Source organism: Cavenderia fasciculata, assembly GCF_000203815.1.
Source record: "Cavenderia fasciculata unplaced genomic scaffold Scf_EUAJFUG02HR96I-5, whole genome shotgun sequence".
Taxonomy (NCBI): Eukaryota; Evosea; class Eumycetozoa; order Acytosteliales; family Cavenderiaceae; genus Cavenderia; species Cavenderia fasciculata.
Window position 1 is genome coordinate 2675981 of NW_004457624.1, and position 13162 is coordinate 2689142.

At 31.0% G+C, this 13162-nt stretch overlaps 10 protein-coding genes across 10 annotated transcripts; 5 read left to right on the top strand and 5 right to left on the bottom strand.

Moving 5' to 3' along the window:
- Positions 1 to 428: 428 nt before the first annotated feature.
- On the top strand, positions 429 to 997 carry tmem93 (uncharacterized protein; the record flags this gene model as incomplete). Its single annotated transcript, XM_004350960.1, has 3 exons — positions 429 to 532; positions 667 to 856; positions 956 to 997. The coding sequence occupies 3 exons, from the start codon at positions 429 to 431 to the stop codon at positions 995 to 997; spliced, it is 336 nt and encodes a 111-aa protein (XP_004351012.1).
- A 266-nt stretch (positions 998 to 1263) lies between these two features.
- DFA_12074 (uncharacterized protein) lies at positions 1264 to 2262 on the bottom strand (the record flags this gene model as incomplete). Its single annotated transcript, XM_004350961.1, has 3 exons — positions 1264 to 1358; positions 1432 to 2046; positions 2121 to 2262. The coding sequence occupies 3 exons, from the start codon at positions 2260 to 2262 to the stop codon at positions 1264 to 1266; spliced, it is 852 nt and encodes a 283-aa protein (XP_004351013.1).
- Positions 2263 to 2946: 684 nt separating this feature from the next.
- On the top strand, positions 2947 to 3209 carry DFA_12075 (uncharacterized protein; the record flags this gene model as incomplete). Its single annotated transcript, XM_004350962.1, has 2 exons — positions 2947 to 2969; positions 3044 to 3209. 2 exons carry the CDS (start codon positions 2947 to 2949, stop codon positions 3207 to 3209), a joined length of 189 nt encoding a protein of 62 aa, XP_004351014.1.
- A 1601-nt stretch (positions 3210 to 4810) lies between these two features.
- DFA_12076 (uncharacterized protein) lies at positions 4811 to 6045 on the bottom strand (the record flags this gene model as incomplete). The annotated part of the gene is made up of 2 exons (XM_004350963.1): positions 4811 to 5313; positions 5580 to 6045. 2 exons carry the CDS (start codon positions 6043 to 6045, stop codon positions 4811 to 4813), a joined length of 969 nt encoding a protein of 322 aa, XP_004351015.1.
- Positions 6046 to 6756: 711 nt separating this feature from the next.
- DFA_12077 (uncharacterized protein) lies at positions 6757 to 7397 on the bottom strand (the record flags this gene model as incomplete). Its single annotated transcript, XM_004350964.1, has 3 exons — positions 6757 to 7210; positions 7288 to 7306; positions 7364 to 7397. The coding sequence occupies 3 exons, from the start codon at positions 7395 to 7397 to the stop codon at positions 6757 to 6759; spliced, it is 507 nt and encodes a 168-aa protein (XP_004351016.1).
- A 151-nt stretch (positions 7398 to 7548) lies between these two features.
- DFA_12078 (uncharacterized protein) lies at positions 7549 to 8697 on the bottom strand (the record flags this gene model as incomplete). The annotated part of the gene is made up of 2 exons (XM_004350965.1): positions 7549 to 8304; positions 8383 to 8697. 2 exons carry the CDS (start codon positions 8695 to 8697, stop codon positions 7549 to 7551), a joined length of 1071 nt encoding a protein of 356 aa, XP_004351017.1.
- Positions 8698 to 8855: 158 nt separating this feature from the next.
- Positions 8856 to 9917, bottom strand: DFA_12079 (patatin family protein; the record flags this gene model as incomplete). Its single annotated transcript, XM_004350966.1, has 1 exon — positions 8856 to 9917. The coding sequence occupies one exon, from the start codon at positions 9915 to 9917 to the stop codon at positions 8856 to 8858; it is 1062 nt and encodes a 353-aa protein (XP_004351018.1).
- A 236-nt stretch (positions 9918 to 10153) lies between these two features.
- DFA_12080 (uncharacterized protein) lies at positions 10154 to 10933 on the top strand (the record flags this gene model as incomplete). Its single annotated transcript, XM_004350967.1, has 3 exons — positions 10154 to 10489; positions 10583 to 10644; positions 10696 to 10933. 3 exons carry the CDS (start codon positions 10154 to 10156, stop codon positions 10931 to 10933), a joined length of 636 nt encoding a protein of 211 aa, XP_004351019.1.
- Positions 10934 to 11165: 232 nt separating this feature from the next.
- On the top strand, positions 11166 to 11806 carry ube2v (putative ubiquitin-conjugating enzyme E2; the record flags this gene model as incomplete). The annotated part of the gene is made up of 2 exons (XM_004350968.1): positions 11166 to 11318; positions 11591 to 11806. 2 exons carry the CDS (start codon positions 11166 to 11168, stop codon positions 11804 to 11806), a joined length of 369 nt encoding a protein of 122 aa, XP_004351020.1.
- Positions 11807 to 12052: 246 nt separating this feature from the next.
- Positions 12053 to 13159, top strand: DFA_12082 (uncharacterized protein; the record flags this gene model as incomplete). Its single annotated transcript, XM_004350969.1, has 2 exons — positions 12053 to 12062; positions 12420 to 13159. The coding sequence occupies 2 exons, from the start codon at positions 12053 to 12055 to the stop codon at positions 13157 to 13159; spliced, it is 750 nt and encodes a 249-aa protein (XP_004351021.1).
- Positions 13160 to 13162: the final 3 nt, after the last annotated feature.

Consider the following 13162-nt stretch of genomic DNA (forward strand, 5'->3'; position numbering starts at 1 on the left):
TTGTTGTCATTGTTGTCTCTTTCTTTCTCTCTTTCTCTTTCTTTCTTACTCTTTATCTTTTTCAAAACTTTGGTTGCTTCAAAGTACAAATTTGGGGTTGAAAAATGAGTAATTAAAACCAAATTGGATGGTTCTTTTATAAAAAATGATAGTGTATAAATAGAATATATGAATAAATAGATAATCTACTCTTGATAGTGCTTCAAAGAGCCTCAAATCTTTAAATAATTAGAGCTTTTCTCTTGTTTCTTGAGCTGATACAGGTTTTTTGAAGTTGTTTGTGAACTCCACCACAATCGACAAACAAAAAAATTAAAAAAATTTAATTTTTTTCACCACCAAAAGAAAGAGAGGGAACACAAAAATTTAAAAGAGATAGAGATAACTCAAAGACTAGAACTTTTCTCTCTAATATATAAGTATATAAGATGATCAATCCACAACAACATCAACCTCAAGCACCAGAAGCTATCATACCAGAGATTTATGATAGTGATTATATAAATTTAAATTTAAGATCAAAGAATAATTGGTAATGAATGAATGACAACAACAAAAAAAAACAAAAACGAATGAATGATCATCATCATCATATGAAAGAATGAACATCATCAAGTAGTAGTAGTAGTAGTATTTATAACTAATATCTTATCTTATAATTTATAGTCGAATTTTAATATCATCATTGGGTGGATGTGTAGCAGGGTTATTAGGATTGACCAATTTATGGGGTTTTGTTTTCTTTGTATTTGTTCATTTTCTATTTTGCGCACTCTATAGTATTTCACATAAATCTTTAATTAATTATTTTGTTAATCCAAAAACAATGTGGTATGAAATTACCTCTGGTATGATGGTATGTACATTCATAAAAAGAAAATAGAATAATCAAACACACAACTTAATTAAATAATTAATTAATAACCTTTTTTTTTTCCTTTTCATTTTATTTTAGTCTTTTGTATTATTTTGGACATTCTTTTCAAATATATTATAGAACAACAAACGAATAAATAAATATTATGTAAATATAAATATAAATATAAAACAAAACGAAACGATGGACAATGGATGGTTATTATATTTTGGGAAAAAGGTATTTTTTATTTTCAAATTGGACTTTTCAAGTATAAACCAACTAAAAAGAAGAATGGAAACTCATTATCTATGAAATTCCTCTTTTATCTTTTTTTTTTTTTAATAGTTGGTTATGTTATCCTCTTTTTTGATTGAAAAGAATAAAAAATGGCGTAGTATAATTGATTAATTAAAGATGAAAAACATTAAAAGACCAATGAAAAATGCAAAGCATAAACTCCATAATGATTGTTTGGAACTGGAATTTGCATCTGGATCATCTAAATAAATTAAATTAAATTAATTAATAAAAGTTTTGTTGGATATTAATAGTATTAATTTGTGTTAACATACAAACAATTGGTAAAACTTGAACAGTTCCTTGCATGGTTTCTGGATTATATTTTGAAGAGTAAAGGTAAAGTCCCTCTTGAGTAAATGTGAATGAATATCTTCTGCGTGTTGGAGTTTCATGCAAGTTTAAACTTGGATTAACCAAATTTGATTGTTCTTGTTGTTGTTGTTGTAATATTACAGTTTGTTGTTGTTGTTGTTGTTGTGATAGTTGTTGTAATGAAGCCGCCGTTTGTTGTTGTGGTTGTTGATGATATTTTGGATTATTAAAAGAAATGGGAGAATCAAATGAATAACTATATTTTTGATCTTTTTCCTTTTGTTCCTTTTCTTTTTCTTTTTGTTGTTGTAGTAGTAGTAGTTGTTGGTTAGTAGTCATTTGATCTGACGTTTGCGTTTGTTGTTGCTGTTGTAGTTGTAATTGTTCCTTTTGATATTTCAATTTTGGATTTTCAAAAGTAACTTGATTGTCATGATCAAGATAAATAGGGATTCTTTCAATTAATGTTACAGTATTCATTTCCATATCCGATGTAATCCATGTTACTGTATCTCCAACTGATATAGTTAGATTTGATACAACTGGATTATTCCATTCAACAATATAATGTTCTCCTACAAATAATAATAAATAATAAATAATCATGATTGCCAATGCCCAAAATAATCAATCAATCATTGCAACTTACCATTGACTACATTAATGTTGTTGATTGTTATCGATAAGAGGAATACCACTACTAAAAATAGCAAAGTTGAAGTTGTTGTTGATCGATTTAATTTTGGTAATGATTTTGATGAGATTCTAGTTGTACTGTCATTTCTAATCATTGTTGTTCACCTTTAACTAATAAAAAAAAAAACTTTGCGTTGGACGAAGAGGAAGGAGTAGGGGAAGAGTTGAAAAAAACAAAATGGCAAAGTAGAATTAATTGATCAATCGAACAAGCAATTCTCTCTCTTTATCTCTTTTTATGTCTACACGATTGATTATTTTTAAACTACTGTCCTCTGCAACCGTTTTCCTCTCTTGTCCCAAAATCTCCAATGGCCCATTGAAAAAAATTAAAAATATCTTTCTTTTTGAGGAGGGAAACAAAAAAAAAACCGACTAGTTGAAAGTCGATAGCCCTCACTCCCCCCAGTAATGATCGTCACAAGTCTACTTTTTAGAGGGTTTGTTTTGCTCGTCTAGGTTTCGAGGTCTCGAAGTCTCGGTACTACTTATTAATAGGTGCCACCATGGTTTACTATTTTAAAATATTTACTATATTGTCACCAATGTTTGAAATCCTTTATTATATTATAGTATCAAATATATGGCTAGACGAATGATTTCTTATTGCATAAATCTAGAAAGATAGATGTATGATACTAAATTTTTAAACATATACTTTAATAATAAAAGTTTTAAATATTTATTGTACTAACTTAGATGGATGGATGGATGGATGGATGGATGGATGGATGGATGGATGGATGGTGTAAAAACTATGTAGAGGTATAACTATATAAATGAAATATTTAGTTGGTCGTTTGTATTTTATCTAAAACATATTTGATTTGTCCTACCCAGGATTGAGTATATTGAATGAGATATCATTGATTTTAGAGAATCTAGATCTAACAGATGTGGATGGATGGATAGTTGGTGGATAGATGTAGGGTGGATGGATATTTGGTGGATAGATAGAGGATGGATGGATGGATGGATGGATGGATGGATGGATGGATGGATGGATGGATGGATGGAGGGTGGATGGATATTTGGTGGATAGATAGAGGATGGATGGATGGATGGATAGTTGGTGGGTGGATGGATGGATGGATGGATGAATGGATGAATGGATGTATAGACAATGTATGAATGGATGGTAGATGGTGGATGGAATGAGATAGAAATATATAAGTCTTAGATTTAATTATAATATAAAAGATCTTTAATTTTATTGGTTTCTTTGTATTAAACAATCATTACAATCAGAACCCCAACTATAATCCATTTCTGATGTCAATAAAATAATAATACGAAATTCAAAGTTGGCTTTTGTTATTCTATATTAATTGGTCATTCATGAACCATCGATCCCAATAAAACATTATGCATTCATTGATTTTCCACTTTTTGGCGGGCGGACAGTGGACGATGGTTGATGGGCAATGATTGACTATATTCTACCATGGATAGTGGATGGAAAGACAATAGATGGATGGTGGAGGATCGTAGACAGAGGATCCAATTGTATCTGCCATCCACCATCCATAATCTATCATATATCAACAATAATACATTGATGGTACTCTAAAATATCAACATTGCTTTTCTATCCACCTTGAGTACTCAATTAGTATATCTCTATCTATAGATAATATATATTTATATATGATAAATAAATATTGATATGTGAGTATCAAGTTTAATTTTAATTATAAATTTAAGAAAAATAAAATAATAAATGATCAAAAAGTCAGAGTTGGTGAAGTGGTGTGGTTGCTTTTTTATTTTATTTTTATTATAAAGTTTTAATTTTAATAAATTAAAGTTACAAACCCATAAACCATCTTTAGATGCACACCTTTATAAAGACACATATTGCTACAGTTGAAGTGTCACAAATATTTGTTACAAATAATTATTACAAATTCTGATGATGAATTAATTAATATTGATTTGGCGGGTAAAAGAATTAATAAATAAATAAATAAATTAATAATAAATAAAAAGAGAGGGAAAAAGAGAGAGAAAAGAGAGAAAGAAAGAAAGAAATAGAAAAATATAGTTTTTGTTGTTCCCATGGTTGTTTAGACCATGGGAACAGTCCAAAAAAAAAAAAAAAGCCCCCCAATGCGATAAAATTCGACTTACACGGGGGCGAACCTGGGAAACCCTCTGGGTGAAGTAATTTAATATCTTTTTGTAAAGGAAACCACTTGGGTAAAAGTAATCGAATATCTTTTTTGGGGTATAAAAGCCTAGGGAAACATGGATGGACGATGATGGACTGAACTGGACTGGACACGGACGATGGCAACGGACAATGTATAAAAAGAAAAGAGTAGGAAGAGAGGGAAACCACTTGGGTAAAAGTAATTGAATATCTTTTTTTTAGAAAAGAAGATGATCGTAATTATTATTATTAGGTTTTGTTGTTTGTTGTTGTAATTATTATTATTATTATTACTTATTGCTGTTGGTTGTTGTAATTATTATTAGTTATTGTTGTTGGTTGTTGGATTATTATTACTATTATTATTATTATTAAGATGTTGTTACCAAAAGAGTTGAAGAGAATAATGCAATCGATTAGTGTACCTATAAAATAAAAGAAAAAGAGTCAGTAAATTTATAATTAATTATCAACATTTGATACAGAGTTAATTATGTTGGTCTACGAATGGTGGTGATTGTTGCTTGGAAACTGGTACTCTTGATTACTGGATTTGGGACGGGCGACTGGCTAGAGGATTGGTGATGAATGAATGATTGATTGGTGAATGAGGATTGTGGATTGGAGTGATTGGTAAAGATTGTAATGTTGTTATGATTATTCTTTGTTGTAATCGGAATGTTATTATTATTTGTTGGTGAACAATGAGGGGGTTGGTAAATTGAAAAGGTGAAAAAGGAGGAGGAAGAGTTGGATTGTGACATATATAATATATTGTTGTTATTATTATTATTATTTAAATTGTTATTATCAAATGTATTGTTGTTATGATTTTTTAAGTTATTATTTGTATTGTTGTTTGTATTATTATTGTGATTATTGTTTGGATTATTCTTGTTTGTTGTTTGATTATTGTTTGGATTATTATTGTTTGTTGTATTATTGTTTGTTGAATAATTATTTTTTGTAATGTTATTTGTATTATTATTGGTTGCTGATTGTTGAGTGATTGAAGATTGTGGATTGATTGGAGATGAATATATGATTGATGGGTGGTTGTGATGAGTGGATTGATTGGTGAGTACCGATTGTGGATGGATTGGTGAATATGGATTGTGGATGGGTTGAAGTGATCGACAAAGATTGTAATATTGTTGTTGTTATTTGTATTTTTTAATTTAATGTCGTTATTGCTGTTTTTGTTTTTATTATTTAATGGGTGTGGATTGAAGTGATTGGCAAAGATTGCAATATTCCTACGATTATTATTATTGGTGGTTGGTGAAAAATGAATGGGTTGTCTGTCTATGGAAGAGGAGTAATTGTTGTTTTTGTTATTATTATTATTATTATTATTTGTTGGTCTTGTGTTGTTATTATTTGTATTTGTATTTTTGTTATTGTTAGAAGATTGTCCAATGGTTTGAGGATTGTGGGTTGATTGGAGATGAATGTGGAGGGTGGATGGATTGGTGATGATTGCGAGATTGTTTGATTGGCAATGAGTTAAAATATTACTTGAATTAAAACATGGAATCGATGATTGATGGACATTGAAGAATGAAATATTATTATTATTATTATTGTTGATGGAAATGATTGGTTGATGATCGAAACATGAGATTGAATTTGTTGTTTTGTTGCTGTTCGATTGAACATATAAAAGAATGTGGTTGTTGGTTGTTGAGTGATTTAATGGTAATTGAATATTAAAAGGAATTGACATGGATGAATTAAAAAATAAATAATTAAATTATTATTGTTGTTAGGAATGAATGAATGATTTGATTGACATTGAGTATCACTTGAATCATAAAATAAAATGGTTGATTGATGGAAAGAAATACTATGATTATTATTAATAGTAATTGATTGATGTTCAACATGGTTGAACAATGAGAATGTGATTGTGTTGTTGTAGTTGTTGTTGTTGTTGTTCTCTTGAAATGACTCCTCCTTCTTCTCCTCTTCTGCTAAAAGAAAATGGTTGGTTGTTGAATGATTAAAGAGTAATGGTGATGATTGACAATTGCTCGAAACATCAGTTGAATTAAATGGAATGTACATGTACAATGAGTGAATAGGTGAGGCTGATTCATTGGTATTATTTTTGTTGTTATTATTATTATTTGATGGTGGAGTGATTTGTGAATATTGATTGCAAGTTGAATTGTGAATGTGGATTGTGGTGAGGATTGTATCATGATTGATTGGTGATGATGATGATCGTTGTTGTATTATTGTATGATTTGAATGGCTGGTTCCGAAACAGTTGAGAGAATCAAAATCGAGTGCACAAAGCAGCTGCAGCAAAGCAATCAAACATAGTCAATTTTGATATGATCACCTCACCCTCTTTCATTTTCATTACCACCATGGTCATGATCAGATGCATTTTTATTTATTTATTTATTTATTTATTTATTTATTTATTTATTTAATCACCATTTAAAAGTTTAAAGTCAACATCACTTTGATATGAAATACCAAGGCCTATTCCAACGTTTATTCTTGATACTTTTGGTAGATCTCTGACAGGAACAATGCTACTTGGATCAACTTTGAAATGTACAAGTAGTTGATCCCAAAATAGAAAAGGAAAGGGTGGCTTTGGATGAATGGTCTGCAAGTTGATTGGATCATCGTCAATTGTAAACTTGCCTTTTAAACAATGAATTTGCATGTTGAGCAACAACATTGGCTCTAAACCAAATAGTGATGGTTGTCCAGGTGAACATTTGACAACAACAGGAAGCTCTACCCCATCAAGAACCGATAGTCTTGCAGGACATAAAAAATTTCTCTGTACAGTTCCACCAATCATTGATGTATCAAATATAGAAGGATGACCACTCAAACCAATAAACTCTGCCAACTCTGATGAAATTTGACTATAGAAATAAAATATAGTTAATTAGAACAAAATCATATACGTTGTATTCATATAGGTATAGTATAATATAGTTACGTGTAAGAAGAACTAGTATCTAAAGTAAAATAAATGTTGTGACCATTAATTTGTGCTGCAATTTGGCAACTTTTACCATTGTACATAATAAGATCTCCTTTTTTAACCATGGTTGTAATTAATATTATTATTATTACTACCACTGTCTGTCTGCTTGGAGTGTGTATATATTTATATTTAAGATATATTGAAAAGTAAATGAATTTTAACAGAAATATCATACAATATTAAATAATATATTTAGAGTGGATAATCTTTTGTTTAAAATATTTGGTCATCATCTGCCACTACATATGATGATTTTGTGGTGGTGGTGGTACTTGAGTAGTTCTTATGGAAGCTAAATAAATTTAGATTATCTTTTATAGCCTTTTTTGCTGATTTAGCAAGTGTGTCCCTTGCTTTTTGACCAGCAATGTCATTGTCATACACTCTATTGTCCAATGGTTTGACAACCTCCTTTTTGTCAATGGTTTGGAATGTATGTCCCTCTTGATTAAATTCACCATCTATTACATTTACTCTAGCTAGACAAATATTGGAATTGGATTCTTGACGCTCTTTGAAACGGTTCATTCTTTCAAAGGTAGCTTCAGAAGTGTATGACAAATCGGTAATAGAGCCATCTAGGTTCAATGGTTGTCCAATTGTATCTACAGAGTATCTCCTACTATCGAGACCAACACCAAGACATATAAAGTTGAATTTTATATATATATTTGGTTGTGGAGGCCATATTGCCATTGCTTCATGATAAGCAACCTCTAAAGGACTATTACTGTATATTGATGCTTCAATGAATCTAGATCCTGGAAGATTTGGATATTGTATAGGTACCGAATAAAATGGTATGGCCGTACATGCATGTAAAATGTCTTTAGCACTAGACTCTACTCCAAATGTACATCCTTCAACCTTACTAGTAATGTTATTTGGATTATGATAATTTCTAAATAGGTATGGTAACACTGTAGGCTTCCCATTCTTTATCTTTTTAGTTGCGCACATTACAGCAAACTATATATAAATAGATGATATCAGTCACATATGTTTCATTACAACACCTTTAATATTAATTAATTAAATTGAACTTACTCTTTTATAAAGATATTGATCAAAACTAGGGATATCTAGGTCCTTGTAAAACTCTGTGGTTGCTAGTTCTGGATGATGTCGAGTGTTCCAAAGTGGAGATAGACTAAGTTTTGATCCAACTTGCATTGCAAACTCTTCTTGTTGTTTAATAGTTTTACAAAAGAGTAAGGTGCTTGCCAAAGATGTACCAATCACCAAGTCAACATTATCAAATGGTATATTAAACTGTTCATGAAGTTCTTTGATTAGATAATGTGTATACAATACTCTTGGTCCTCCTTCCAATACTAATATATTTTTATATTCATATTGCATTCTAATACATATATCTCTATCTCTCTCTCTATTATTATTATTATTATTAAAATGAACTTAAATCAAAACAGTTTGAAAAGTTGATCAAAAAAATATTTTTAGATATTTATTATAATATACATAATTATTAAATTTAATGGTGATGGGTTTAAATCAATTTAAGGAATAAATCCAGATTGATGTAATAATAGTTTTAATTTTGAAATTGTTTCTATTGTAGTTGGATTTGTTAAATAGTTATCAGTATCTGTTTTCATTGCTTTGATGGTTTCATCTGATGCGTCGGCAAGGAAATATGACTTTTGAAGTTGTGGGTCTAGTCTAAAAGGATGGATTGTAAAGGTTGATTGTTTGGAGACGGTATCTACAAACTTTAAATATTCAGAGTGTGCGCCTGAAGTACCTTCGAGCAACTGGTCGATTACTTGGACTCCAAGTGTCAATTGTTCAGAAGAATTGGATACTCCAATTTGTGATGACCCTTTGAGTGAGCGTACGGTTGATTTCTTGAGTTGTTCCAATACTGGACTCTTATACTTTTCTGCACGTCCAGTACCCAGTGAAATGACAATGTATTCCACATTGTCAGACTTCCATTCAGAGATTGCTTCATTGATACAAACATTGACAGGGTTGTTGTGTAGAACGCCGCCATCGACAACATCCATATTGGCAATACACTTGATCGGTCCAAAAATAAGTGGGATGCCTGATGTGCACCGAATGGCATCGACCACGGTCACATCGATTGGTCTGTCCTTTGGTAAATACTTTCTCTTGTCACTGATGGTTGGATAGTTGCACAAGAGTGTGACATCGAATTTGTTAAATGATCCAGTTGGTTTGGAGCCACACACCACCAACGCTCGTTGTTTTCTGTAGTCTCCCAATTCAAGCATCTTTGTATTTTTGAATTTAAGTGCCAACTCTTGTTCGTAGAGTTGTGTATTGGCAAGTGTCTGTGCCTCGACGATATTATCACAACTAAACTTCATCACTGTTTTACCAACATTTAAATAACAATCTTTGATCTCTTGATTGGACAGCCTCTGTATCTTTGACAATGCTATAATACCTCCTGTCGATGTACCTCCCATTAAATGTGCCTTTAATGTAATATCTACTCCAAACTCTTTCTCTAAATAATCTAATAGATAAAGTGTCACTAATCCTCTCATACCTCCTCCATCAAATGATATGATTAATTTATATTCTACCATTCTTAAATATATAAATATATATATATATATCTATCTCTTTTAACTAACTAATTATCTGTTGTGGCCCTTTGCAATGCTGATCAAAAAATATTCAATGAAGCGTTGGTTGATCTTTTTTTTTAAAAATTGATTGGATGAATGTGCAAAGAAAGTTGGTTGTCAGTTTACTTGTTATTATTAATTTCTCTATTTACATCTTATAATAAATATTTAGCATCAAAGAGATAATAATAAATATGACAGACCTAGAAAATTGTTTTGACTTGTTTAATGATGAGGGATGCACTTCACTAGATTTACATGTAAGCACAGAGCTTTACTTGTCTTGTGATAAGGGCCGTCCATATAAAGACCACTTGATCTACAAGGAAAGAGAGGAGAGTGTACGAACACTAAAACATGGAGATGCAGTTATATCTGGCCTCCACTATCTACTCTACAACAAGGAGACCAATTCCTTTTACCATTTTGTAACTCCTGGAAATGAGTTCTCTAGTCTCTCATTATCAAATAAACAGTCAATTGGATATCTATTGGTTACAAATGCAAACCATTATACAATTAAAAATAAGGTATATATATATATATTAATATACCAAACATCCTGCCTACAAAATGTATATACTAACTAATAGAAATATATATATATTAATAATCATTATTAGGTTTCAGCACGATCACCATTTACAATTACCATGGGAAAAGGTAAAACAAGAGATATGAGAGTGTATGAAGCATTGTGTAGCTACAACAATCCATATCGATATAATTATTCTAGAGGTGGTTTCAATTGCCAGAATGTAGTAACTGCTTGGGTATCGATAGACAATATATCGACATCTCCTCAATCAGACTCGATATCCAATGGTTTATGTGTTGGTATTGGAGCAACGGCTGCTACAACAGCATTGGCATTTCCACCAGCACTCTTAATTGGAGGTGCTATAATTGTCGGTATAAGTGTTTTTAGTGCCATCAGAAGAAATAAACAACAAAAGAAGCATATCAAATCATAAACTAATAGATAGATAGATAATAACTACTCTTCATCCTTCATTTAATAAGTCTTACTACTCTGAATCCTGGAGCACTACAAAGCTTTCCATTCTTAAAAAAATCAAAAAAAATTAAAAAAACAAAAAGAGTGAGTTGCTTGAATCATTGTTTGAGAGAGAGAAAGAGTTGAAACCAATTATTATTAGAAGTTATAATATATATATAACATACACAGATAGATAGATAGAGAGAATGTCTCAAGTTCCACGTAACTTTAGATTGTTAGAAGAATTAGAAAAGGGTGAAAAGGGCTTGAATGGTGATGGAAACGTAAGCTATGGTTTAGAATCCCCAGATGATACCTATCTCAGCTCGTGGATCGGTACTATTATCGGACCAGGCAATGTATGTAATCAAAGATAGATAGATAGATAGAATAGAAGAGTAGAATAGAATAGTTTTACACAGATCTTATCACCAACCAACAACAAGAGAGACAAGACATAATAGAATAGGTTTCTAGAACTTGGTGTTGGGGGTGGTATATATCATGATTCTACCTAAAACAAAGATATTAATATACACAATTGTATCAATTCTCCTTTTATCAATAACTACAACAACAACAGAGTCCACATGAAAATAGAATTTACACTCTTAAAATATTTTGTGATAAGGATTACCCATCGAAACCACCAGCTGTAAAATTTACGTCAAAGATTAATATGGGATGTGTCAGTGGTACAGGTGCAATTGAAACAAAGTCTTTCCCATTGTTGAAAGATTGGAACCCAAAGACAACCATTGAAACCATTCTCATTGAATTGCGTAGAGAAATGGGTTCATCTGCGAACAAGAAGTTGGTTCAACCACCCGAAGGATCAAACTATTAAACTAAATAGTTTAACAAACCAAAACAAAACAAACAACAAACCAAATTACAACCAACACCTACCTACCAACCTTACCCGAAAAAGATTTGATGGCGCCAATCATCTCTATCAGTCTCTTATATAAAAGATGACCCACTCAAAAAATCAATCAAACCTCTCCCCTCCTTCTCCTCACTATTCCTTTTGCCAACCTTTTAATAATGAGTAAACCAAATTTGGTTATATTTTAATCTCTTTCATTTAAAAATGGATGATGGTATAGAATAATAATATCTTTTGGTTTACTGTTGCCACATCACCTCCTTTTGGAAAACAACAAATATATAAAACTACAAAAAAAAAAAATAAAGGTTAAAAATTTGTATATTAATTTCTATCCAGGAACATAGATCCTATCCATCCTGGATCTATCTATTATTATGCTCAATCAATCAAAATCAAATGATTATTAATTGAAATTTCCAACAATATGTCTGTTCAAAATATATTAAAAAAAAACAAAAGGTGTGGATATCCATTGCAATCACAAAGAAGGAAGGATCCTAAACTACAAATCAATTTAAAAGATTCTTATACTATTACTTCAACAATATGGAAACAAATCAATTAATAGATAATGATGGTGATAAAGATTTCTATCAAGATCAATTAAATCAATATAGAAACAAACATCTCAAAGTAAAGACAGAAGATGAATTGAGCCAAGATTTGAAAAGAATACAAATAGAGGAGAATAAAAGGGATAAAGAACAAGAACAAGAAAAGAAGTTACAAGTTGAAAAGGTCGAATTGGTTAGTCAAACTACTCAATTGGATGAATACAAGGGTGTTAGAAAACAAGAGACTGACAAGACACTACAAGATAGGGAGGAGATGAGAAAAAGGGTACAAGAAAAGATAGAATTGGAGAAACAAAGGGCAGCCCAATTATTGGTAGATAGTAAGGTTGGACAAGTGGATCAAATGAAAGAATACCAGTTGACAAGATCAAGAGATAGTAAACAACAAAGACAAAATGATTTGGCTATTTTGCAAAAGAAAAGGGCTGATAAGGAATTGGAAGAACAAAGAATAAGAGAAGCCAAACAAAGAGAAAAACAACAACACCAAGATCAATTAAATGCATACCAACAAAAACAACATGCTGAAATTGATCGTCAAAAACAACAACAAGAGAATAGTCATATCCAATTGGTAGATTATGGTAATCATTATTATAATGCCTCTGGACGACCAAATAATCGTCCTCCATCTCTATTGGAATTGAATCCACATCAACGTATTGTTGTTAACAAACCTCCTCCTAGAGTACAAGGTTCAATTAAAAAACTTGGTGGATATGGTTCAAATTAATCA